Source organism: Limanda limanda, chromosome 6 (genome assembly GCF_963576545.1).
Source record: "Limanda limanda chromosome 6, fLimLim1.1, whole genome shotgun sequence".
Taxonomy (NCBI): domain Eukaryota; kingdom Metazoa; phylum Chordata; class Actinopteri; order Pleuronectiformes; family Pleuronectidae; genus Limanda; species Limanda limanda.
In genome coordinates, this window is record NC_083641.1 from 28,092,806 (window position 1) to 28,120,266 (window position 27,461).

Sequence of the window (27,461 nt, forward strand, 5' to 3'; positions counted from 1 at the left end):
TGCGTGTGCATGTGCGTGGCAAACAGATACGACACAATTCATGTTTGTGTTCGAGTTCTTCTTAAACATTTAAGACATTTTGTTTTTTATTCTTATTGTCCTGACGTTAGTACATAAACATATTGTTACACATCTTTTAATTTATTTTATATATATCAGTCCCTCTCCTACCAGGGTGAACCGGGGTGAAAACCATCTGATTCCATGAGTTTACATTTCTCTCTTTCAAGCAGTGAAATGGAGTTTTACGAGGTGAGATGAAAAAGGCCACAATACACTTTACACTGGATTGTGTGTGTCCGCGTCAGCAGCTTTGTCCGATACACTTGACCCCTGTTAAAGTAATTAGCCGGCCGGTGATCACTGGCAGGATTGATGATGCAGCTCCGCCCTGTACGATCCGATCAGGACTTCCATTACTGCAGAGCCACATGGAAACCAGCGAGTCTGCTCCTCAAGCTGCTGAGCTGTGAAACCAGCCATTCAGAAAACTGTTTCCTGTCTGAGTCGCTTCCTCCAAGTGACTCAGCCAAGGTCAAATCCCAATGTTTATGAAAAAATATTTTGACTTGAACTTCTGCAGAAGGGAGATTTGGAAAGAAAGTCAGACAACATATGACCTTTATCGTGACCTTTAACCAAACAGACCCATCACATCCAAACATTATGTATAACAACAGCTCTGGACAAAGAGACACAACAGTAACACATCATGAACAGGCAGAAAACAAGAAGTGAGACGAGCAGCAGGAATGTTACACACATACACAAATATAAATATGTACAGGAAACATAACTGATGAAGCAAAACAACACGACAGGGAAGAGAATCCAGAAAACAGAAAACAACCTCTGGATAAATGAATCAGATTCAGCTCATTCTGAGTTTATTGATCTGAATTTAGAGGCTGACGGGAAAAATTGCTGAGATTAATAGTTTTGGCAGAAATGAAGCCAGACGAGTTATTTTATCATTCAAATTGTTCATCAGTTTCAAGAAAAAAAATATATTGAAGAGATGCATCACGTAAATCACCAATATGACACAGAACTCATTTATCCCTGACACAGAACCATGGATTGTGTTTCTTTCATTTTGAGCAGGTTTGACTTGTGTAATGTCAAATGTGAGGTCGACCCCGAACTGTCAGAAATGATCTACAGCTGATTCAGAACTCTGCAGCCCGAGTGGTACCAGAACCAGTCAAGAGTTCACACCAGGCCTGAACTCTGCAGTGTCTCTGCACTGGTCCCTGCTGGTTTTAAGTTTCTTTTAATTGTTTTCAAAGCTATTCATGGACCATGCAGACATGTTTCATATGCCAACAGACCCAGTGCGGCTCCTCAGCTCCCTGGTACTGGTCAGTAAACTGGTACTGGTCAGTGAACTGGTACTGGTCGGTGAACTGGTCCTGGTCAGTGAACTGGTCCTGGTCAGTGAACTGGTCATGGTCGGTGAACTGGTTCTGGTCAGTGAACTGGTCATGGTCGGTGAACTGGTTCTGGTCGGTGAACTGGTCCTGGTCAGTGAACTGGTACTGGTCAGTGAACTGGTACTGGTCGGTGAACTGGTCCTGGTCAGTGAACTGGTCCTGGTCAGTGAACTGGTCATGGTCGGTGAACTGGTTCTGGTCAGTGAACTGGTCATGGTCGGTGAACTGGTTCTGGTCGGTGAACTGGTCCTGGTCAGTGAACTGGTACTGGTCAGTGAACTGGTACCGGTCGGTGAACTGGTTCTGGTCAGTGAACTGGTCCCGGTCAGTGAACTGGTCCTGGTCAGTGAACTGGTCCTGGTCAGTGAACTACTGGCAGCTTTTGACTCTGATCCACTGGAACACTCGACCTGAGGACCTGAGCGCTGCTGGAGGTGTGGAAATCATACATATGACTTTAAAACACATCTCTTTAAACTGGCTTTTGATAATAGACATTATTTTGCAGAATTGCTTGAAATATTTAATATTTAAATATACATTGAAACGTCTTCCAACTTTTAAGGTTAGGACATATTGGAAACGAAGACAAATATACATATATGTAAAATTAATCTTTTCTCCAAACCATGATTACAATTTAGGAAGATAGATAGATAGATAGATAGATAGATAGATAGATAGATAGATAGATAGATAGATAGATAGATAGATAGATAGATAGATAGATAGATAGATAGATAGATAGATAGATAGATAGATAGATAGATAGATAGATAGATAGATAGATAGATAGATAGATAGAGTGACAGTGATATTAGATATAAATAATGTTAATTATGGTTATAATAATCATCATCATCATTATCATCATAATAATAATAATATTCTGGTCAGATCACAACATCATCTCAAGCTGAGCAGTACAATACTGCTACCTTTTGGACAAAAGTGGGAACTGAAGGAGCAATCAATCTCTATGAATTATCAATTACTATAACATATAGTATTTTTTTTTTAATCATTTTTTATCATTTTCTTTTCTCAAGGAACAGTACAACAACAGTTCAGTTTTTTGTGGAACTGGACTTATATATAAGTATATATACCTGTTCCACAAAAAAGACGTTATGGCGGAATGTAACAGAAAAGAGCAACAGGAAGTCGCCAATCTTTGACGTTACACGTTCCATCACGTTCGATCATATCAACTTTAAATGACGTCATCTCAACTACATGGAGATTCAAACTAGGTGGCGTTTGATTACACGCCTCTGTATGATGTCACAGTGTGGGTGGTCATAGATTCCTCTGATGTCTCTGATGCTGCAAAGTTTCTGTTTCTGACCTGAACAGATCTCAGATCAGTCTGTGCGCAGTGACGCTGCATGTGATGGCGTGGACTGTAATGTGTGATTAGTGGGCGTGGTTCGGAGCCGTTTCTCCCAGGGCTTCCATCAGATCAACTTCATATTGAGATGAGTGTCCTCATAACAAGATGGAAATATTTGTGACAGTGGCGTGGCGTCACAGTTTGATTACACGCCACCAAAACACGAGGTCCATCAGCACCTGCACTATTGGGGGGTGGAGGTGGGTCTGGGTTCACAGGTTGAACATCAGACGTGCAGGTGGTCACAGGCCATGAGGTGAGAGTGACCTGATGGCGTGGAGCAGCAGATGTCTGAGGGCAACCACCTCCAGAAACCTCTGACAGCAGGGGATTCTGTGGTCGGGGTCTTCATGTGTACAGGTGAGTTTCCCAAAGACAGAGCCACCTGCTCCCGGCTGTTCTGGTCCCACAGTCCGAGTTCCTGCGTCATCACATCGCCTCCAGTAGAAAGTGTTTCCTCCAGAATGGTTTACATGCAGTAGCAGGGGGCTCCGGATGCTGGCCCCCCAGGATGGATGAGACTAGAAGCAGCTGAAGGAGAGGAGGTCTCACTCCTCACTCCTCTCTCTCTCCCCAGCAGGTTTTCCCCTCTGGGTCAGAGGTGCAGGAGTTGCAGATCACATGCTCGGCTGAAAGCAGGTCACCCACTGTGCTCTCACACAGGAAGAGGCCTGATTGATCTAATTCAGAGAGAGACATCCCGCCCACTCTCTGGTTCTACAAGCTCCATGGTGTTCTGAACTGACCTCGAGCTGCTCCTCTCAGGTCTGCAGCCTCAGAGGACCTCTCCTGGATTCACCTCTCATCGGTTTCACGGCTCTGCTCCACCTCCTCGTGATGCAGCCATATCTCCTCTATTCACCTCATTCAGAGCAGAAAACCGGCCTGGACGATGCCGCTTCACCCATTTGCTGAGTCTGTTATGACAGACTATGTTTTCACAATTTTTTTCTATGAGACAGAGACATAAAATATTGTTTGCAGTTACACAATCATGAAACATCGATGTGGATCAGCAGCAGATGTTAGATTTGGAAACCTTTTCGATTTCGTCTCATACTTACTGTCATCTGGTGCCCAGTCGGCATCGATACAGCTGGATTCTATAATCACTCCTTGCACTCGACCAGGCTCTATTTGTATTTTCTCTTTATCTAGAAAAAGAAACTGCGGACTGGTAACAGTAATTTTTAATGATTTCTCTTTTCCCAGCACAGATCAGTTCTGTGAGTGTGTTGGATGGAGCCAGACCATGACTCCATGGGACTTAATAACACATTGATCAGTTGGTCCTGAGGCGTAAACTGACCTCTGACCCCTTTAAATGCCTAATGCCCAATAAAACCTCCATGACCCAGATTTCAGTTTTTTTATGATTTCCCCCCAATTTGATACAAAATACTGCATATAACCATGTTATAAGTGTGCATGTTCACTTTCGTGAGTTTTTTGGTGTTGATAAATAAATTACCTTAATAAAAGTAACTTTTTGCACATTTTTGTCATCTGCACATCACAACATAAATCCTTATATTTATGTACAACAGTTGTTCTACTTGCTCGTGCAGTCATCCTGTGCCACTGCACTTTACTTTATAACATTTATATACAACCCACTTCACTTAAAGGTGTATAAAATGTACATACTCTATTATATTGGTATAATTACTATCATATATAAATATATATTATGTTATATTATATACTATATATACTGTACTATTTTTATTTTTATATACTGCCTAACAATAACATTACCATCATATCATCAAGACTATTACCATCATCTTGCCACTGCACCTTATCTACCTATTTATCTTGTGTTTCTGTTTTTATTCTTTCTACCTCAATATTTTGTATTTTATTCTATTGTATTGTATTTTATTGTATTCAAATATACCTGCTGCTATGACGACTTAATTTCCCTTCGGAGATGAATAAAGTAATCTATCTATCTATCTATCTATCTATCTATCTATCTATCTATCTATCTATCTATCTATCTATCTATCTATCTATCTATCTATCTATCTATCTATCTATCTATCTATCTATCTATCTATCTATCTATCTATCTATCTATATTGAATGAGTTATTGAGCATTTAAATCAGATATGTTGGTTTACAAACACTTTATTCTTTACTGTATTGTTTCAAAGTGGAATGCTCTTATTCTTAACGCCATCATTATATATATATTTTTTATATTTTACATTTTCCTGCTGAAACTTTATTATGTTAAACTCACCCCGTCGCACACTCGGTTGCCATGGTGCTCGGCCGCAGTTTCCCGGATGTAGTACTTCCTCAGTTCAACATGGCGCCGGGAGAGTGAGACTTGATGTCACACACTTTGCTCAAAGTTCACCGGGTCGAGCTCCTCTAACCGGGCGAGGCAGCGTGTCGGCGGCGGCCGCAGAGGAACGCTTCTCCGGCGGCTTCAGGGTGAGTTCTCCCGCCGGCTCCAGGCGCCGGAGCCCGGCTGAAGGCGACTAGCTTGCGTCTGCTCCGCGGAGCCGTGTAGCTGCTAACTGTGGCTAACGTTAGCTTCTGTGAAGTCCGGCTGGAGCGGAGGAGACCGCCGACCCTCCTCTGTCTGCCCCCCCCCCCCCCCCCCCCCCCCTGTGTCTGTGTGCGTGTGAGTGTGTGTTGAGGCGGGTTTACTGCGGTGTGTTACCGGCTCGTTGTTGTTAAAACGTTCGGTGAAGTTACAAGATGGCGGGGAGTCAGTTGTGAAAGTTGTTGAACAGTTAAAAGATCCGCACGTCGGACGGCTGAAGCTGGTTTCACGTTCGATGTTGTTGGTTCCGACCGCCTGAGGTCGACCCGAGGCTCGAGGACACATCCAGGGGACGGACTGGTTCAGGGGACGGACTGGTCCAGGGGACGAGCTGGTTCAGGGGATGGACTGGTCCAGGGGACGGACCCTGGTCCAGGGGACGAGCTGGTCCAGGGGACGAGCTGGTTTAGGGGACGGACTGGTTCAGGGGACGAGCTGGTCCAGGGGACGGACCCTGGTCCAGGGGACGGACTGGTTCAGGGGACGAGCTGGTTTAGGGGACGGACTGGTTTAGGGGACGGACCCTGGTCCAGGGGACGGACTGGGACTGGTTCAGGGGACGAGCTGGTCCAGGGGACGTGGTCCTAACTTATCTGTGAGACCAGCATCATGGACCCACTTGGTCTTTAAGGTCGTCTCTCCAACGCAGTGTGTGTGTGTGTGTGTGTGTCTGTGTGTGTGTGTCTGTGTGTGTGTGTGTCTGTGTCTGTCTGTCTGTGTGTGTGTCTGTGTGTGTGTGTGTCTGTGTCTGTCTGTCTGTGTGTGTGTCTGTGTGTGTGTGTGTCTGTGTCTGTCTGTCTGTGTGTGTGTCTGTGTGTGTGTGTGTCTGTGTCTCTGTGTGTAGCAGTACGTTTAACCGGTTCCTGTGAATCCTCTCTCTCTCCTTCCACCCTGGGATCCTGTGTCTCGGTTCCTTCTCCCTGTGCAGACTGGAGCAGAAAGGAGGAGGAGTCTGTCTGACAGTAAACTCAGCTGCTGGCTCCACCTCCTGACCCCTCGTGTACATGCTCATCTTCCTCCTCCTCCTCCTCTCCTTCTCATTGTTCACATCCCTTCATCTTCTCTCAGCTGCCACATGTGTGTAAACCTGTGTGATGCCTGAGGCTTCATATGTGGGAAAGAGATTGTGCGTGCACTTCACTCAGTCAGCGAGGTTGTGCGATTAGTGCTGGGCACGCCACACATTCCTGGGATGCCAGGGCTGCATGGGGGGGGTCACCCTTCTCCCTCACGGATTCAACCCCTCTGCAAGTTCCCCAGAGAACATAGGAAGCACCGAGGTGTCATGTGAGGAGCTCATCTGGAGCCACAGGTCAGCAGAGGCCCAGAGTCACACTGAAGTTCAGCATCTGAAGATTTAAGTGTTTAAAAGTTAGTCATGAGAGTGAGACATCATCTGTCCAATGACCTCATTAACCGAGGTAAACACTAGAGGGAGGACAAATACATTAGTTATTAACAACTATAACGGTAAATTTTGATTTGATCAAGTAAAAACTCAGATGTTTGATGAATCAAATCCAAATCTGTCGAATAAGTATTTGACTTGGAAACATAGTTTGTGTTGTTGCTGTCTGTACTTTCTACACAAACCGATAAACAGGCTTTGTGATGCTGTATCCTTTACTAAATCATTGTAAGGGCCTCATGTGATGCTGTGGATCAACCTGGGCTTTTTAGCAATATGGTTCTTTCTCTCTAGTCCAGACAGGAGGCTTCAATTAGCTGCTGCACCCCTCCCTGCGATCCAGTTACAGTAGGAACAGTGGAGGGATCTGTGGCACCCGGAGGCCTGAAGGGACCTGAATGAAAACCACTTTCTCTTCTGTAAACAGCTGGTCCTCAGAGAAGCTGCAGCATGTGGTTCAGGTCCTAAACAGTTCAGCTGGTCCTCAAAGAAGCTGCAGCATGTGGTTCAGGTCCTAAACGTTCAGCTGGTCCTCAGAGAAGCTGCAGCATGTGGTGCAGGTCCTAAACGTTCAGCTGGTCCTCAGAGAAGCTGCAGCATGTGGTGCAGGTCCTAAACGTTCAGCTGGTCCTCAGAGAAGCTGCAGCATGTGGTGCAGGTCCTAAACGTCCAGCTGGTCTTCAGAGAAGCTGCAGCATGTGGTTCAGGTCCTAAACGTTCAGCTGGTCCTCAGAGAAGCTGCAGCATGTGGTTCAGGTCCTAAACGTTCAGCTGGTCCTCAGAGAAGCTGCAGCATGTGGTGCAGGTCCTAAACGTTCAGCTGGTCCTCAGCGAAGCTGCAGCATGTGGTTCAGGTCCTAAACGTCCAGCTGAAGGATTCAGACCCTGCACAGCATTGTTTCACTATCTCAAAAACATTGTCTGTAGCACCGTTCCCCCTTTTCTTTCAGTTAGACAACCCTGCTAATCTAATAAAGAGACCATCGATTTCACTGTCTGAAATGTCAGGTTTCATCAGCTGTGGCTAACTACCAGTAATAAAGTGATGTAAAGGAGACTGTTTGCTATTGTCTGCTAAATCCACTCTTAAGCTGTCAAGTATCATAACTAAGAAACATTGAGGAATGAGCTGTTAGAGACGTGTCAGCCACAACTTCATCTTGAAGGTTTCCATCACAGCAGATGTGTTGGTTTCTCTGTTGATCTTCAGCTCAGTTTGGAACCCCAGTTTTGGTGGAGGGGGTGTTTATCACAATAGTGGAGTCCTGAAGGTGGGGCTGATCAGGAACTGTAGATAGCTGTTGACAGACGTGTCCAGCTGGGGGGGGCAGAGCTGACGGCAGGAGGGATGTTATCGTTGGTTTGATGTGAGTTGACCTTAGGGTCCGTCATAGAGAGAGAGAGAGAGAGAGGGACAAATACAGCTGCTATTCAAACAGCTTTCACATCCAGAGACCAAACCTGTTCATCGTCATATCAGCAAACACCCTGCACATTCAGATGCTGTTCTCCAGTGTGGTAATTCATCGTGTTGAAAGAGAAGATATACTTTTTAATCTCTGGTAATTTGTGATGGAAATTTATAACTTGCCTTGTATTCTTATCACAGGAACAATTAGTTTGTTGGTGTAATTTGTACTTTTTCTTTGTGTGTCCTTGATGGTTGAGTTTGCCGATCAGCAAACGTCGAAACATTGATTCTGTCGTCTTTCTCCTGGTGTCAGATATCACAGAAAAAGATGGTATTGGGTTAAAAAGAAGGGGGTGGAGTGTGTGTGTGTGTGTGTGAAAGAAATGGAGTTGAGTGATATGGAGACAGAGCATCGATGAAAGTGGATACTTTCTCTACATGCAGGTAGGTGTGGGAGCTTGTTGAGGGGCCAGAGAGTGAAGGGTGGAGGCCAGGTGCTGGGCCAACACTGGACCAGATTCAGCCAACAGTAAGAAACAAGATGGATCTGTAGAGAGAGAGAGAGAGAACCACAGCGGAGCAGAGAAAGTAAAACTCCCCGACTCCACCTCGCACCAAGGGAGTGAAGAAATGTGGAAAAGAGAGCCAGAAGAAGTTGGTGTCGATTCAGTTTATGATTTTTTGGGTTATCGTCCGGTTAATTCCTTGATTTTTATTTAATGTATGGGTAAGTAATCAAACCATACATGTTAAAGTATTTTTATTCAACAGCCACAGTAGCTCCATGGCATTCCCTTTAATAACCGACCTGGAGCGGGAGGGTAAAGCTCCGCTGACTGGAAACAGATTAGAATCCCTGGGTGGGGAAGAGAAGAGATTGGAACAAAGAGGAGGAAAAGCATGAGGGGCAAATCAGAGCCGACATTATGATTCTTCCCTGTAAAGGGGGAGAAAGAGCCAAGCTTATTGCCTCAGAGGAAGAAAGGATCCTCTGTGGAATGAGAGCAGCAGCCAACATCAACACAACCCTGGGTGCTCAGGAACAGAGGCAAGGACACTGTGTGAATAAAGGAAAAGATCAATACCATAACAATAACTGGTCTTTATCTGAGACTTGGTTTCAGAAGAGCATGGTGGTCAGTGAACAGTTCTGTTAAAATGTGATCACCTCATCTGTTATGAAGGAAATGTGTTAATTCTGACAGCCATCTCCACGGTTATATTCATATTAAGCCAGTTATGCTTCAACTTTACCTCTTCCCTTAAAATAATGAATCAATGTGCAAAACACCAGAAGAGACTTAATTTTGAAGATTAGATTTCAGATATTTGCCACAAAGACGAAACCTGATCATTTGCTTTGGAGCTTAACGCACCAACAGGTCCACGTTTGCTGCTTCCCTGTGTGTCTCGGCCTGGCTCTGGACAGGGAGGAGTTGTGTTCTTGTGTTTGCATGTACAGGTTTAATTCCAGCTGAAACAAAATCAAGCTTGGGCATGCACCTCCGTGGCGATATGCAGGTTTCACAAACACACAAACACAATACAAAGAGAGTTCTGGATGGTGGCTGCGTTTCACCTCAGTTGTACTTTTGTTGCGATGCAAGAGAACAGCAGTATGTTTATAGTGCTTTTTCATTGTGTTGTGTTTTCTCTCGTAATGCTTGAATATTCTGACACATGCTGGACATTTGTTGAGCTCGTCCTGTAAATGCAGGATTGTTGTGAGGAACCTGTTGCATCAGGCTCCGTTATCATTTATCCTTCGATGTGCTGTTCAACAAACTTTAATGTTAATAAGAAATGAACCCTTTTAACTCTGCATTAGAAATGCTCTGCTACTGCCTGGATTGGTATTTGTTCCTTACTGCCAGTTTACTTCTTGCTGGAGAATCTGATAATTCTTCACGTCTCCAGACTCTTTACAACAACTGTACTAAAATATATTATGAATAAAAAATATTTACAAATATTTTACATTATTTTTCACCGAATTGTCAATTAAACAGGTCCAAAATATTTATAATAGAAACTTGTAGAACCATTTCTTAACCCTCCATGTCACGTAACTATTTATTTAGTTTTAGAGCTAAAGTCTTTCTCTAAAGTATCGTAATGACATTATCACAAGTTTCTGAATAACTGGAACTTTCTTGTCACTTAGCTGTTGAAGTAAAGTGTTTACTGATAACTGTAAAGTGTTACATGGATATTTAGCACCTGAACACAATGTCTTACCTCCACTATGTCTCTAATATGAATAACATTCACACATTGTCAGTAGTTGGCAGAACTTCCTGCAGACAGTTCACCTCCGATCACATGACGGGGTGATGACTGGACTAATGACAGGGACGAGTGATGGGATGTTTGACTTCTTCACAACAACATGACCTCATGGTCTCTGTTTGGGACATGATGCGATCAAGCTGTTGGTGCTTCAGCTGATGCACCGCTGGGTTTTACTGTGAGCTTTGATTTTTAGAGACACCAACATATAAAGTTACAACAAAGACAGGTGAGCCTTCAAATGTGTTGTCTTTTACTAAGTCGATAAAAAGCCTTATCTTTGTTAGGTAATTTGTCGTGCAACCCAAAATACTTGCAGACTTGGCTTATCTTACTGATAGGTCTGATATTTACTGATAGGCATGCAACAGGTCAAGCGGATAGTCCCATCTTTTATGTAAACTACTAATGTGTCATGTTCATTTCAGATCCGAAATTGGTCGAATGTTGCATTATTTCTTGATCTCAGAATGTTTGTGAATGTGGTTTTTTTCATTGTGCTCCTTTCCTCAAACTCACTGTAGTGAAGAAGATAAACTCTTTGTTTATGCATCACTTTGTGTCCCTGCTCTATCTGTTATTTTTTGAGTGACCTTTTAAGCACCTTTTCATCCTTGAACTTGTAGGAAGCTCATGAACTCCTCCCAGTGAACTTGACAAAACTATTTCAGTCGCAGTCTGTCTCAGTGCAGGCAAAGGTCCAAAGGTTCTGTGCACAATCAACCTAGTCAGTGATCCCTGTGTGTGTGTGTGTGTGTGTGTGTGTGTGAGAGCTGAAATATGCATCAGCTCGCTTGTGTGTGCTCTACATAGTGCTCTCTCTGCTGCCTTTATCATTGACCTTTCCACATTCCACAACCTGCCTCTGGAAGTCGGCTCTTATTGGTTGCGACACTGCCTGCTTTGTTTGAACTCGGCCTCGGGATTGGCTGGTTTGTGTGTTTCTGGCTCTGATACGCTGAGTGGACCTGTTCCTGCTGTATCATTACTCCCCAAGGAATGTCAACATCCTCTTTACTTGTATAGAAGCGAACACCTTGTAGTGTCTTAGGTCCTATATTATAGATAATGAAACAAATAGATGTGTTTCACAGCTCTCACCTAGGCTGTGGTTATAACCTGATCTGATGTGATGGGTTTATATGATCTTAAAGCAACAGATCTATTCATTGAGTTACAGATTCCCTCATTAGTTGATTCTCCTTATGTTGATTGTGGTGTTTGTCAATCAAACATCCATAAATACAGGTAAACTTAAGTTTACATTTAGGAGAAAAAGTCTGTGTGATAATTAACTGTTTCACTACATTAAAACTCTTTCAATTATTAATCTGAAATTAGTATTTGTATTTCCCCTGGTTTTGTTTTACACATTTGAAATCATGACAGTATTTGTGTCTTTTAGATCGGCAGCATTCAGCAACAAAGAAAACATGAACTGCTGACGTGATTCTTTAGTAGACATAGTTAAGTTCAGATGTGTGTTATCATTTGGCCTCGACTTACTGACTCTGGTAATGAATCTGTTTATGTGAGCTGGGAGTCATGATGTTTCACAATATCCAGCCTCGATCAAACGGCTACAAATAGTAATGATTTGATTCATGCTTGTGGAGCTTTTTGAGCCAAAGTGAGTCAAAATCATTTGACTCAAGCTGAGAACAAAATGCGATCAAAGATTTAACTTTCATAAAGATATATTACTCACTAAAGATGCCATCTTCCTGACACTTTTTGACATGGTGGGAAAGGTCCTGACAAAATGCGATAGAAATGTCAATAAATCAATGTATTCAATGAATGATTAAGGTTTTATTATTACCAAAATTAAAGTACATATCAAATACATTTATTTATCAAAAATGGTTTGTTGGAATGGATGTTCAAGTGCAGATTGTTCCAGTAAGTTTGGTTTTAATATTAATTTGATTTGACAAAACGTGGTGAAGCCGGTGAGACCTTGATACCTCCACGCCGTCCCCAGATTACTGCGCTGGCTGTGATGTCATTGATACAAGATGTCAGTGTTCATATCATGTATTTCTGCATCGTGGGAACATGGAGACGTGTTGTCCAGCTTTATTTGTTCACAGACTCATTCAATGTTCTACTGAAGTGCAAAGATCTTCTCTTCCTGCCGTGGTCTCATTAGCTGTTGACCGGATCTCTGGCGTCTGAAGCTGTTTCATCTCAAACGGCTTCTCATGGTGTTTCCATTATTCTGACGTGTCCTGTGAATTTAGTGTTTATTGTTTGTTGTCTGCATTTGGTGGCAGATGAGTTTCTACATTAGGGAATTAAAAAGCTGTCGAATCTTTATTTATATTTGGTCTTTGATTTATATCATTTGTTGGATAAAACAGGAAATTTAGACATTTTAACAATGAACAGAGAAAATAATCTGTAGAATAAACACGGACCAAAAGTTTGTGTACAACTTTATTTTTTATTCATGAATCACTTGACAGGAGTTAACGTCGCTGATAGCACCGTGTAACCCCCCCCCCTTGCCCCCACCTCCTCTCTCTCTCGCTCGCTCGCCCGGTGACGTCATGATACTGGGCCGCTCTTTTGCTGAAACCAGTGGAATGCGACTCGCTGGGTGTTCGCGGACCAGTTCGCGGACCAGTTCACGGACCAGTGGCCGCACCGAGCCATAGCACCGAGCCGCCGGAGCTTTTCACTTCTTCACGCCTCTTCCTCCTCCGGGTCCGTCGCGGTTTGCCCCGACGAGGGAACGAAGTTTAAAACCCTTCGCGGAAATACACGTTCTCTCTTTCCTGGTGCTCCGGGTTCCGCTCCGTCATGAGATCAGGAGGGGAGGGGCGCTGCAGCTCGGGACCGGAGTCCGGTTGTTAGAAGAGCTCGAAGCTGCGCTGGCTTGGTGCTGCTCCGGGACCGAGGGGAAGTTAATCTGAACCAAACTCTCTCACAGCTGGGATTAACTGAGTCAGAAGGAAACACAACCTCCATAATAAGTTGATTGTTCGCCTGGTGTGAAGGAGGGAGGGTCTGTGTGTGACTGCTGGGAACTCACTGGGTCTGTTCACCCTCCTCTTCCTCACTTGCACCATTCAAACTGCTCATCTTCCTCCTTTCAGGGCAGCTGTGCGACTCAGCTGTCCCAGTCATGTGTCTCCCTCCCTCCCCACAAGTGGTGGTGACACATGGGGATGAGGAGCCTGCTCTGCTGTGAGCCTGTGTGTGTCTGTCTGTGTGGGTGTGTGTGTACGTGTGTAAACTCAGTAGGAAGTCTGGTTCTTGTGCTCTCGTGTCCAGGAAGTTTGTTTTATGCATTTTGTTTTATTTTAGCTGTTGAACAAAAGGACTTCCTGTTGTCTGAGATAAGCAACGAGAGGATGAGGCCACTGCTTGATTATTTATCTGCCTGTTCAAATTGAAGCCTCAAAGAATAGGGTGTAGTTATTTTTTAATGTTTACCTCATATTGTAGAGTGTAGGAGTTAGTTGATGATGTTAAAATACACTAATTGATTACTTATTAATTCTCAAATCCTTTCTTCTTTCTTTTTAATGTTTAGTAACGTGCAAAACACTCACAAAGTCTTTGATAGAACTTAGACCTTTCCAGATTTACAATAACGTTTCATCTAACTTATTTTACTACTAAAATATATATTTAAATTAAATATTTATATCATTGTATTTTCGGTTTATGTAAAGTTTCATCTCAAAGTTTTACTCTCCATATCTATTGAGGGACCAGACTGTGGCTGTTGCAGGTCTCTCAATGACCAGTAGTGCATCAGTGTGATGGTCTGTGTGTATCTGCTCTGAGTTAATGATCCGTGGTTACCTGTCGCTGCATGGGGGGGGCGTATCGTGATGTCATCACCACCTCGTCAGCTGGTTGTTTCGATTTAAGTTCCCATGACGTGAACTTTCATCAGTCAGCTGATCCTCAGCCAAGCAGCTCTGTATCTTCACTGGCTCATTAACTATAATAGCAGGCACATGTGAACGTTGTGTAGCAGCTGAGACGCCGCACAACACGAAGCCCAGTCGGTAGCACCAAGTCAAACAGTGTACAGTGTGTTTGCATCGAGAGAGAAGTGTTGTCCTCTGTGTGGGTGTGTGAGCTTCTGTGTGTTTGCAGTAGTTAGAGAACAGGCTTTTAATTATCTCCACTGATTCCGCACCAGCAAGCTAATGTAAGAGCACCATAAAACCAGTGGTCACCTAAATACTGCTGGCTTCTGTGTGGTATCTTCACAGTGTCTGTGTGTTGTGTCGCATTGAAGAGCAAATAGCTGTGTTGTGTATTTTATTTTCTTAACTTTGCTGAGCACCACCTCAATGGTCAGTTTAAGGAATACTAAATTAAGTAAAGAGTGAGAAATGTCTGCCTGACAAACCCCGGTAATGTGTTTTTCTTTGGCAGGTAACCTTTTTAAATAATGATTTTTAACACTCTTTGTTTGCCTGTATGTCAAAAGGATTCTGTACATTTATTAAACTTATTGCCAAGTTCTAGATAAAAGCTTATTTCAGTAATACATTAAATGGCCTCAGATTTGTGTTAACGTAATGTGTTCATTACACATATAAAAGTTAAGAGTCAATATTTAGTCCATGTTGTGATTTGAGACATCAAAACTTGTTTTACAGGTATTTAGTGAACATGTGTTTTTGTATTGAAGAGATGATTTGCTCAGGAAGAGCTAGACGTGTTGGTCCTGACAGATTACATTTCCGCTCATTGTTTTTCATTATACAATGTTTGTCTTTATACAACACAGATTTATTTTCGTTACACAAGTTGGTGTATTATGGTCAAAACCTCCGTGGTTATTAACCATCATTGAAATGAAAAGTTTAAAGATTTATTTTGACGTTTTAAAGTGTGTTTACATCTGCCCTCTCAACCCCTGAGTGTTGTCGGTCTCCTCTTATGAAAGCAGTTATGTAAGGTATGTCTCAAAGGAGCTGCACACAGAAAATCATTAGTGTGGAGGGAGGAAATGTGTGATGCACTCTCTCTTTGTCATAGTATAGTTTTTCACTTTCCCAAACTTTATGACAAGTAGTGGGTATGTAAGAAAAAGCAAGTTTTATTAAAACACCAACATTTGGAACAGAAAAGAGAAGAACCTGTTGGACTTGACTTTACATGAAACTATGTAAAACAAAAATAACCAGAGTAGATAAAAGGGGTGAGTGTGTGTGTGTGTCTCCGACAGTCTCAACGTCAAGAGTTAATTTCGTATATATTTAAAAAGTCTGTTTCAGTCTCGGCCTCAAGCCCATGCAACAAAAACAATATGTTCCGGGTTTTACCACGGATCTTCATAAACCAACAAGTCAGGGAAGTAAACAGAAAGAAAAGCAACACCAGCGTTCCCATATGCAACATGTTCACGACCTCCACCCTCATTGCTCTGAAGCTACTGGTCACTTCTGTGTGTTGGTCCACATTACGCAGGCTTGTGTTCCCGGGGTTGTGATGTGATCGGACACGCGCTCACGCAACAGGCTGCACCTGCTGCTGGGCAGCGCGTGGGGCAGGGAGACGTGTGGCGCTCTTTGTGTTGTGAACAGAAACCACGGACGTCTGAACCACGATCTCTTTTGAGAATGGTTACAGCCGTACTGGTTAGAATTCAGAACGGTTTCATACCAAACTGTATCATTGCAGCTATACGGCGTTGTTGTGACTCCGGGGGTCTTTCTGAGTGTGGACCACCCGTGTGCACCGCTTGAATCAGGCCAGAGGACAGCAGCTTCATCCAGAGCTCATCAGCCTGGCTGCGGCCCACTGAGCGGACAGGCTTTCTCACTGTTCAGCCAGGCAGACATGAGCCGGGGTGGAGCAATGCAAGGAGAGAGAGAGAGAGAGGGGGGGTGCTAAGAGAGAAGCAGGGGAAACGAGAGGAGGGTGGGAGACTGGTAAAGAGGGAAGGAGTGCAGAGAGAGGTGGGAGTGGAGGGAGAGAGGTAGATTGAGGGTGTTGGGGGAGAAGATAACGGAGTGACAGATTTGGAGTGGGGGGGGGCGGGGGAAAACGGTGAAGCTACAACTACGGTGATTCTTGTGTTGGAGGAGAGATCTGCTTCTCTCACTGAGGAGGGACCTTTCCTCCTGGTTTACTGTGTGTGTGTGTGTGTGTGTGTGTGTGATAGCATTAACAGTGTGTGTGTGTGTGTGGGGGGAATGTTTTCACATTGCCTTTTTATTATTTACTTAAAACCCAACTGGCTGCGTTGTCACAACTCAAACTCTCATTTGTAGATGATATTTCCCTGATTCTTTTTAAACTGTAAAAGATCAGAACACAGCTGAACATGCAGAGACTTGTAAACAACCCTGATGGAATCCAGGAGTTCATTCATGTTTGTGTGTTTGCTGTCTGACTCACTGAATTGTTAATTTCCCCCCGGTGTCCACATTGAATAGAAACCTTGAATACAAAAGTAATCCAGGGATCATGAAGAGCAGACACCTGTTGCTGGCATTCTTCTGTCTCACAGCGTTTCCTGTTTTATGATGATGAGGATATGGAGGAGGAGGGGGGGTATGGGAAACTGAGCCCCAGGGCTGGGGGGGGGGGGGGGGGGGGGGGCTGTACACCTGCTGAAGCTGTTAACTTCTCTCCTCGTCTCTGTTCCTGGAGTTCACCTATTCTCCTGTCGCCGGTTTGACTCTGACATTTAGTTTTAAAACATTTAGTGAAGCGTCTTCTCGTCTGTCCAAGAAGAGAAATACCTGCTCTTACTTTTAACCATTGTTGTTTCTCGTTTGTAGTATTTTCCGTAACTAAGCAACTAATTGCAGAGTAAACAATCTGCTTCCTGTTTACCCCAGCGCTCACATGCCCATTGTATGTGTTATGTGTTATGAAACACTCGCTTTATTCATACGCTGATTTCAAATGAAAACAGTGGTAATGATTTTGCCTAAACCTCCATCCGAAGCTGGTGTGATGTGGAAAAGTTAATCACAAGATAATATTTAATACTAATTACTCCAATTTTATATAGTTGTTTTTTTATATTTAAACAAAATGAGTCATAATCTTCAGGCTCAAATAATAAACATTACTTCAGTCATCCACTTCAGATTGGAACTCCATACGGAGGTTGAAGGAGTGGTTTCCACATCTTGTTGCCTCCTGGTATAATTTACTTCACATCTGTTGTTATTTCTTCATAACAGTACAAGCAAAGTTCTGACCATTGTATCCAGACTCTGTTGTAAACCCTTGTTCTCCGCCCACACGGTTCTACCACCAGTCGACCATGTGATTGCCATCTAGTGAATAAAGCATTTTATCATCAGAACTCCTATAATGGATTTTCTGTTTGTCACTTGGCCTTCATCTTATTTTAACATCATTATTTCTTGGCTCTTGAGAGTGGCAATAAAATAAACATTTCTGCCATATCCTTTTAGCTTTCCAAATATCTTCAGCCGCAGCAGATATGTCAGGATTTGAAAAGCCACATCACTCTGCGATCTGGAGCCAGACCACTGACTATAGATATGAGACACTCTCAATCCCCAAATGACAAGTGTCATACTGATTTACACTTAGAGCCTTGTGTTCTCAATAAGAAATTATGATCTCAGCCATTAACTCACAGCCCACACTGATCCCATCGTGCCAGTAGTACATCTAATCACTGGAGGCCTCACATATTGGTTTGTTATTGTCCTCTGTAGATAATATAATTTCTCCAGGAACCTCCTCCAGACTTAATCAATTTCATCCTGCCTTAAGGCTGCAGTTACTATCAGTGTTCCAGAGTTCAGATGCATTGATTGATTACATTACTCTCTCAGTTGAACACTAATCATAGGCCTGTGCTGTGATTTATGTTCCTCTTTTCTGTTGTCACCAGACTCATTATGATTGGGATGAGGCATTTATCACTGGTGTTGTAACCTCACTGTGATGAGAAAGTTTAGCAAATGGGAACAGAATCCAGAGCTGACAGTTGGGTGGAGACGCACCATGTGTTTTCACTGAAGATGCATCTCAACCTGGACCTAACTACTGGGTTTCTAGTGACTTTATAACACAAATACACTTCTCGATACAGGCGTAAGCTTTTGATTATAACATTTTATGAATCATTGTCAATTTTTTTAGATCCATCAGCCGAAATATTGGTATCAGAAACTTTTGTCTCCCTAATATCATTGTTGGTGTTAGGGCTCTACTGCATAAGTCCAGTAAAATATTGCAGCATGTAAGAACATTTTATTCATTACACTTTTATACTGTAATTTAATAACACAGACTTGTTCCATGTTCTTTGGTTTCTAACTCGACTGATTCTCCTGGCTTCTTTTTGCCTGTTTGAAGTAGTGTGTGGAAGTTCTGTGCTGCTGCTGCAGAATCTGTGGTTTTTTGGCAGTGAACCTCACTTTTCTCAGTGTGTTCCTGGGTGTGTCCTGCTCAACTTGAAATACTCCCACTGTGAAAGGCTTTATTAACGCTACAGACTGTGAACCTGGCAGTGTGACTCCTGCCCTCTCCCTCAGCTCGCCCTCTCACCATCCAGCCTGTCCTCGTCCCGTGCTCTCATCCCTGTGTCTCTTCCATGACCTTGTTATTCGCTTCCCTTTTGTTTTTCGTCCTATTCCCCAGTAAACGGGCTGCGTTGGAAACAGTGTGTTGTGGAAAAACAAGAAGCAAAGATTGTAACATAATTTAACAGGACAACCGCCCCCACTCCCCTCGGCTGCCCAGCAGGGCCTGGTCATGCTCATAACACACTGATCACCAGCAAAGCTTTGTTTAGCTTCAGGGAGTGTCTCCTTTGAAGCCCGCTGACAAAGCTACAAGGTCAAGAGGGAAACCAGCAGTTTGGTGCCAAATACAGAATTTATGAGACTAAGTTTTTTCACAGCAACGTTTCTGAGCGTCTGTTTTATGTGGCATAAAGTGAAATGTCAACAGCAGACAGGAAAGTGATCTGTCTGTTGTGTACGTGCCACATATGTATTGGTATAGTACAGTATACAGCAGACTGAACTGTGGTAGTTAGTGGTGTGTGTGTGTGTTACATAGACCCATTGTAGGTTATACATTTGCATTATTTTTTCATCACTATCCCTCTTCCTCCATGCAGGTCTGATGTGAGGCTGCAGCTGCTCCACCCACCACCATGTTCACCAAAAAGAAGAAGTCGCGGATCCAAATCTCTGCTCCATCCAACTTTGAGCATCGCGTACATACGGACTTTGACGAGGAGGAGCAGAAGTTCGTCGGGTTGCCACGGCAATGGCAGTCGCTCATCGAAGACACGGCCAAAAGGCCCAAACCCTTCATCGACGCCACTGTCATCACCACGGTGGAGCCGCGCAAGGTGAGTTCCTGAAAGGTTTCAGATAATGATGCTCAGTTGATACCTAGGTTTGAGATTTCATGTGTAATGTTTGTTCATTAATGAATTTTAGTTTTATGATCAAGCTGCATTTTGAATTCACAAACCCATTCACATGAGATTTAAAAATTCATACGCATTCCTAAAATAGCCACAAAGTTGTGTTGTATTAGGAACAACTTTCAGGTCGTCCACAATTCTCCCTTATTCCCCTCAAATCTCCAGGCAATCGTCCGTGGCCACAAGATGGGCGTGGACGGCTCCCTGACCTGGCTGCTGGATGAGTTTGACACCATGTCCGTCACTCGCTCCAACTCCCTGCGACGAGGAAGTCCTCCCATCCAACCACGCAGGGACTCCAGTTCTTCAGGAGGAGGAGGCGGGCAGGAGAACGGAGATCCTCACCACAGACACTACTCACACCCAGACAGACAAGACAGGTCAGGAATCAAAGTGCTGCTCCAGTTGGAGACACGGCTCATACAATTAAAATCTGTATCATTCTCTCTTTTTCTTCTTCAGCTGCAGCATGTTGCACATATGTTATACAATCACAATTTTATGATACAAAGCATAAAGAGCACATTAGCACTTTACGTATCTGTACTGATCTGTGCATCACTTTGCTTCTCAGTCACCGACCTCGACCAGAGTTTCCGAGTGGAGGTGACCCCCGCCAGGCCCAGCGTGCAGTCCGTCCTCCTCACAGGGACGATGGAGTTCAGGGTCGGCCCCAGCAGCAGCCTCGGGGCCAGGAGCCCAGCCGGGCCCACAGGGACCGACCCGGCTCCGGCCCCCCCGCTCCCCCCCACAGAGACAGAGAGTCACGGGACCGGGACCAGGTAAAAACTGAAGATCAATCCTGTGTCAAAGATGGAGCCAGTCTCACATTTTCACTTTAACATGGACTCATGTTAAATCCTAACCTTGTGTACATTCGTCACATATTGATATATCTTTACTCTAAACAAAATGGCTGCTATTGTATTTGAAATCTTAAAAGAACAAATGTACGAAGCTTTCTTTATTTTGGTTAAAAGTACCAATATGTGTGTCGTGTCATTTCTTAACTTGACTTGTGGCTCCATCTCTCGCCTGCCTCTTCTCAGGAGCAGGTGGTTCGCAGGGATCAACCCAGTGACCTCAGACCAAAGTCCAGCTACATGACACGGGACGGCAGCCCTCAGTCTCCCAGGGACAAGAGGCCTCTCTCTGGGCCCAACATCCGCACCCCAAACCTGCCGGTAACAGAGGGAGTGATAAAGACTGCCCAGCAGACCACTCGACCCTTCAACACCTACCCGAGGACAGACAGCGAGGGCGGACGCAGCCCCACCGGACAGGTAGGGTCGGGGGCATGAACAGAAACACAAGAGTCTGTTTAGAACCAGGACGAGCAGAATCAGAGGCAGCAACCCTGAGGGAAGCTATTGACTGAGAGAGAAACTGCAGACAGGTGCACATTCAGCCAGTGGCTGATGGATGATGGCTGTGACCACGCTGCTCTTTGTTCTCCAGGTCAGATTCACTGCTCTGTCCTGGCTCTCTGCTCTGGAAGCTGTTAGACGTGGTTACGTGATCAGCTCAAGATTTATGGAAACTGAACAGCTTTGTGAAAACTGCTTAACAGAATTATTGAAACAAAAATGTATACGGTTGAAGAACGTACTTCCATTTTTGTTTGATTTCTCTATACACAGTCAATCAAAGAATTTCTCATACATTTTAACTATTGCCGACATTACAACATTGTTATCTGTGTTTATTAAGCTACTGCAGGCAAGAAATTATTTTGATATTTGAAATTACAATCATATGCTTTGTTATACAAGATTAGGTTAGTTATTTTATGGCATACAAATACCTATAAGGAGTAATTAATCGATTAAGTGCTTGAGGGAATTTCTTCAAATTTTGATCAGTTGTCCCTTGTATTTAAAGATGAAGTGATATATTTCCATGTTCAAAGGTCACAGTGACCTTGTGGGAATCTGGTTTAATGATGTAAGTTACTTAGAAATAACCTCTACCCTGAGCAGACCCCTTCCTTCAGCGTGTTGTAATCATGTTCTCTTGTCTCTGATCTTCAGCCGGTGCGACACCATGAATCTTCCCCTCAGAATGGCCCCTCGAGCGGCTCCACCAGAGGTTCCTCCGGCTCCAAGCCTCCTGTCAGCCACCCCCATCCTCATCACACCTCCCACCCAAGTCTGACAATTGAGGCCTCCCAGCACCCACACACTCCTCACCCCAACCTTCCAGCTCCGCGGCCCCCCGTGCCCCCCGGGCCACCAGCGTCAAGTGCACCGTCCCAGGGCCGCTCACCGCAGAGGGAGCCCCAGAGGGTTTCCCATGAGCAGTTCAGAGCCGCACTACAGATGGTGGTGGATCCAGGAGATCCGCGAACCTACCTGGACCACTACATTAAGATAGGGGAGGGGTCCACGGGGATCGTGTGTATAGCCACAGTGAAAACGACGGGGAAACTGGTCGCTGTGAAGAAGATGGATCTGAGGAAACAACAACGCAGAGAACTCCTCTTCAACGAGGTGACAGCTAATGATCTAGTTTTAATGAAACACTCACACCTGTATTGTTATTCAGTTTCATTTTATTTGTATGGCACCAAATTACAAATACATTAGCTCAGACACTTTATAAACAGACTTCTGAGTATTAAACAGTACAGAACAACTATGACATTCTGATAAAGTGAACACTGTGTACATGAACTTTCTGACCAGACGTCTTATCTTTGACCGAGAACAGAACAATGACGCCTCAAATTCTCCTCATTATACAATTATTCAATTATAACATTGACAAGAGTACAACGTATATAATCCACACTTTCCCGACACAAGCACAGTTTGTGAATAACATCAGGGCTGAGTGTGACTGTCCGTCTCACACTTGCAGCTGCGGATCGATGCAGCATCGACCTTACAGACACTTAATAGTCTCTCCACCTGCAAGGCCTCGCTGCCATTCTTTGTAATGAGTTTAATGAGTAATATAATTATACCCTGTCTGTGTTTCGATGTTAACTCAGGTGGTGATCATGCGGGACTATCACCACGAGAATGTGGTGGAGATGTACAACAGTTACCTGGTGGGAGACGAGCTCTGGGTCGTCATGGAGTTCCTGGAGGGAGGAGCTCTCACTGACATTGTGACACACACCAGGTAAAGAGAGAGACTGTTTATGAGAAGACATACTATTATTTAGCCACCTATGACTTTTAACCATTGTGGATTGTTATGGTTCATCCATAAGGGGGCAGTGTTGCCTCATAAAGAGAAATGAACAACAGCAGATTATTTATTTTACATTTTCTTTTTTGACTTACTGTATCTCTACAAACTATAAACATGGATTCTCTGCTCAAAGCTTCAAACTGCAGAAACAGACGTGTTTAGGTCTAATCTGACATTTCTCTGTTTTTCTTTCTCTCTTCAGGATGAACGAGGAGCAGATTGCCACAGTGTGTCTGTCTGTCCTGAAGGCGTTGTCTGTCCTCCACACACAGGGCGTGATCCACAGAGATATAAAGAGTGACTCCATCCTCCTCACTCATGATGGTCGGGTATGTACCACACTCCCATCTACCACATGGTCGCTCTTTCCAGGCAGGAGGAGCAGCTTATGAAAGGCGTTAAAGCTGGAAAGCGATTTGGACTTCGCAGAAACCATTAACACAGATGGGCGTTAGAGTTGGTGGAGGTATTCCCTCTCCGAGCAGCCTTCTAGTTATATCTTAGGGATCATCAGGGTTTTTTCTGCAATGGCCTAAGGGATGCACATGATAGACTGAGCTTCCTCTCACCCACTCACTCATGTTCAGAGCTTGTCTTACAGGATGTGCTAACTCAGCACAAGAGCCACTGACTAATCGTGACCCACTTTTAAAAATGTCGGCATGAAAAAGGAACTAAATGCATCTTTGTTAACCACAAATGCAGAGCTGAGGCGGATGGCAAATAACTTCCTGCCTGTTGACGAGCAGGTTTCTGCTTTCTACGGAAAGGGCAAACCGAGAAGGCAGCGTCTGGTGTCACACAGTTTCCCCTTAACACTGAAGTTTACACTGCTCAGTTTCAGGTGTGGTCCAGAAGACAGAAATTACACATAACTCTGTGAAAGGTCGATACATTAAGCCTCCTGCAAGTTTTTTTCTCATGGGTCATGTCATGAATATCGTACATTTATCATATCATACAAACTAAACGATTTGATGAATTCAAACGGACACAAATTGTCATTTTCAGACAAACCATATGATTGAAGTTATTGGGACTTTTACCGAGCAACAGCGCCCTCTGCTGTCTGTATGTGTAGATTGGCGCTCTGACTGTGTAGTCTCACACAATTGGATGAATGTTACCCATGATCCTCTGCTTCCAGAACCAGAAGAGCTGCTGCTGTAACACATCCACCAAACTCTGTTAAGAATTATTTTAAGTTTCCTGCTGAATATTGGAGCTTAACTCTGGTTTATAATAACTTCTGAGTCATTTGAACTGATCTCAGTTCAGCTTCACTCTTCACCTGCAGCTGATTGTGACAGTTGAAGCTGAGACTCTGTCAGTTCTTCTCACAGGAGATGGAACCCACTCCCCAGAGTCACAGAGACGCTCAGGGAGAGAAGGAGGAAACTTTCTTCTTATTCAAAGTGACTGAGCAATAAAACTAATTTAATCAAGCTGTTGCTTTAAAGGTAACATAATGAGTGTTGCTCTAATATTTAAAATTATCTTTGAGTATAGTAGGAATAATCAATAAACACTTTATTGTTTGATTTAATTATTTTCATGTGTAGTTTTTCTTTCTTTTTGGCCGAGTGTCCTGTCTTTATAGTTACATCAGTTTGCATGTCCCGGCCTGCACACTGACACCGAGCAGCTTCAGCCGCAGTGTTCTGCTCTGATGAAACTCAGCTCATTAAGGTCACAGTAATGTCTTGTGCAGTTTGTGTATGAGACTGTTCATGGATGTGTGCACCAGTTCTCATAGCAAGTTTCATTTCTCTTTGTGAACCATCTGAGGACAGCAGGCGTCTCTGTGGATAACACCAAAGCTGCTTCTCTGTTTGAATACCTGCCAAACCCAAACTTTTCTCAGAAACAGGGCTGGGTCGCAGCGACTTTACAGACTGGACTGCTCGACCGTTGAGGCGTAACAAGATTTCTCTCTGATATGCAAATTCAGTATTTATATCTTATGCAGCTGAAACACATTTAACTTTGTCTGTAAAGATTTCAGATACCTGAACTTTGCGTTTCTGCAGAGCATTTTAAAAATACAACTTGTATAATGTATGTTAACTTCTTTATGCCGCCTGTAAGAAGTGATGAGTGTTACCATTGGTGTGTGGCCTGGCTTAGGTCAACCCCTTTAGTTATGTACCTAGATTTGCTAATCGCCAATGTGCAAGGCTGTTTCAGCAGTGGAAGCATTTCTGATAATTGTATTGCTATCTGATCTCTAATAATGCCCACTACTGTTGAACCACCTGGACTGCACACACATTCGTCCAGATTAGTTTAAGTGCAATAGCAGCATCAGGAAACGTCCCTGACTGCTGCAGCGAGCATGAAGAATTATATAAAAGTCCAGTAACTTGTTTTTCATTTATCACACATACTCATATTTGATATTAAAAACTTTTTGGCTATCACGGTTTCTTTTTTGTTCACTTTCTGTGAAAAAATGATCTTAACATTCCTGTGTCTTTTGTTTCTTTCTCTTCTCTCTCCAGGTGAAGCTGTCAGATTTTGGTTTCTGTGCTCAGGTGTCTAAGGAGGTGCAGAGGAGGAAGTCTCTGGTTGGAACACCGTACTGGATGGCACCAGAGCTCATATCCAGGTTGCCTTATGGACCAGAGGTAACACTTTCTCAGCATCTTATCCTCATTTCATTATCTAAAAGATTAACATCTCTTCTGCTTGTAGACTGTCCCTCACTTCCTTTACTTAATGTCCCTCTAGGTGGACATCTGGTCTCTGGGTATCATGGTCATAGAGATGGTGGACGGGGAGCCGCCGTACTTCAACGAGCCACCGCTCAAAGCCATGAAGATGATTCGAGACAACCTTCCTCCCAAGCTGAAGAATCTGCACAAGGTACGGAGACAAACACTGAAAGTACTTGGATGCAAAATCATTAATAGTTTACATTTTAAATCAGTGGCACCTGCTTGGAATGAGGATTATTGATGTATATGATATAATTTACACCAGATGTGAAGACTCAGGATGTTTTCTCCCTCTCTCTCCTGGTCTTCTCCCAGGTCTCCCCTGTGCTCAAGGGCTTCTTGGACAGGTTGTTGGTGCGAGACCCTGCTCAGAGGGGCTCGGCCAGCGAGCTTCTCAAACACCCCTTCCTGGCGAAGGCTGGTCCACCATCATGCATCGTCCCTCTGATGAGGCAGAACAGGATGAGATGAGACCTGTGACAGTAACAGCCTCCAGACTGTGGAGGGCAGCGTGTGCAGGTTCAGATGGAACAGAATACTCCTACACACAAAGGATTGGCCCTCGTTATGGATCAGAGTCTGATGGGTGTGAACTGGGTGTGCAGGGGTATTCTCTTTTTCTTATGTGAATGACTGAACTTTGAGGAGTGTATTGCCTGAATAAGAAGCAAGTTGGTGTGTGAGTGACTGAGAGCTCTCACTTGGAATCCTGAAGGTAGAGAACATCAGAGAAGCAACTAACTGCCTGTCGAATGATTTCAGCTGACTTCCTGTACGCTGAGTTTTAATTTGAAGGTCCTGACCTGGAAAGATTACGGACTGCGGCTGTTTTTATTTTTTCCATTTGGACCTAACCTGGATTTTGAGTGTGATGGTTGGGTTTTGCACAACAGTTAGATATTTCTAACGAGCCGAGAGACTCTTGGATCATTTTAGAGCTAGTCGAAGCAACATTTTAATCACACTATTTGACAGTTTGGATTGTCTGCTCTACAAGGACGACACTCACCGATGGATTCCAGACTCTGACCCAGAACTTACTACTGAGGGCTGAACTCTAATGACTCATTAATGAGCCAGACGGACTTAATTTTGTAGCCATAAAAATACTAGCTTTCTGTTGTAAACAAGAAAACACACTAAAAAGAGGTAAACACTGGAGTTGTGGTTTGTTAACAGATGAAATTTTCTTATTTTCTCCTTATTTTTCTGTGTAAGTACAATGAACATAGAGAGATATATGAGTCGTGATGTTTTACTATCTCTATTTTGTGATTGCTTTATAATTTTGATTTGTTTTCTGGTTTATTTTCGAGTGACGTGATGTTTTATGAAGCACTGGTGACAAGAGATAGAAGCTGCACTCCCATTTGATTCCAGCACACAGATAATAGACACTAGACATTTAATTTAGTTTTTAGACCAGACGATAAAAAAGACTTTTGACCTTTAATCTTAGATGAGCAGAAAAAGCACAGAAGAAGAGGATGAGATGCACCACGTTGAAACAGAATGAAAGAGCAGATATAAGGAGAGTAGTTTCAGTGGATTTTTAAGTAACTCCTTCACAGAGTCTTCTGAGGTAGAAAAAAAAGCACAAGCTGCTCTAGGACAAACACAAAGCTGTTTTCATTCTGTGGTG

At 43.7% G+C, this 27,461-nt stretch overlaps 1 protein-coding gene across 1 annotated transcript; it reads left to right on the forward strand.

The window, feature by feature from the left end:
- The first annotated feature begins 5,159 nt into the window (after positions 1 to 5,159).
- On the forward strand, positions 5,160 to 27,004 carry pak4 (p21 protein (Cdc42/Rac)-activated kinase 4). Its single transcript, XM_061072997.1, has 11 exons — positions 5,160 to 5,272; positions 19,590 to 19,826; positions 20,070 to 20,284; positions 20,479 to 20,686; positions 20,954 to 21,187; positions 21,935 to 22,393; positions 22,897 to 23,030; positions 23,305 to 23,431; positions 25,604 to 25,729; positions 25,833 to 25,967; positions 26,135 to 27,004. Exons 2-11 carry the CDS (start codon positions 19,626 to 19,628, stop codon positions 26,288 to 26,290), a joined length of 1,995 nt encoding a protein of 664 aa, XP_060928980.1. The 5' UTR covers positions 5,160 to 5,272; positions 19,590 to 19,625; the 3' UTR covers positions 26,291 to 27,004.
- The last annotated feature ends 457 nt before the right edge of the window (positions 27,005 to 27,461 follow it).

Excerpts from the sequence above, each read along its gene's own strand:
- pak4 (XM_061072997.1), top strand. The coding sequence starts at position 19,626 with ATGTTCACCAAAAAGAAGAAGTCGCGGATCCAAATCTCTGCTCCATCC. Across the intron at positions 19,827-20,069 it reads CCACGGTGGAGCCGCGCAAG|GCAATCGTCCGTGGCCACAA; the intron begins GTGAGTTCCTGA and ends TCAAATCTCCAG. Across the intron at positions 20,285-20,478 it reads CACCCAGACAGACAAGACAG|TCACCGACCTCGACCAGAGT; the intron begins GTCAGGAATCAA and ends TTTGCTTCTCAG.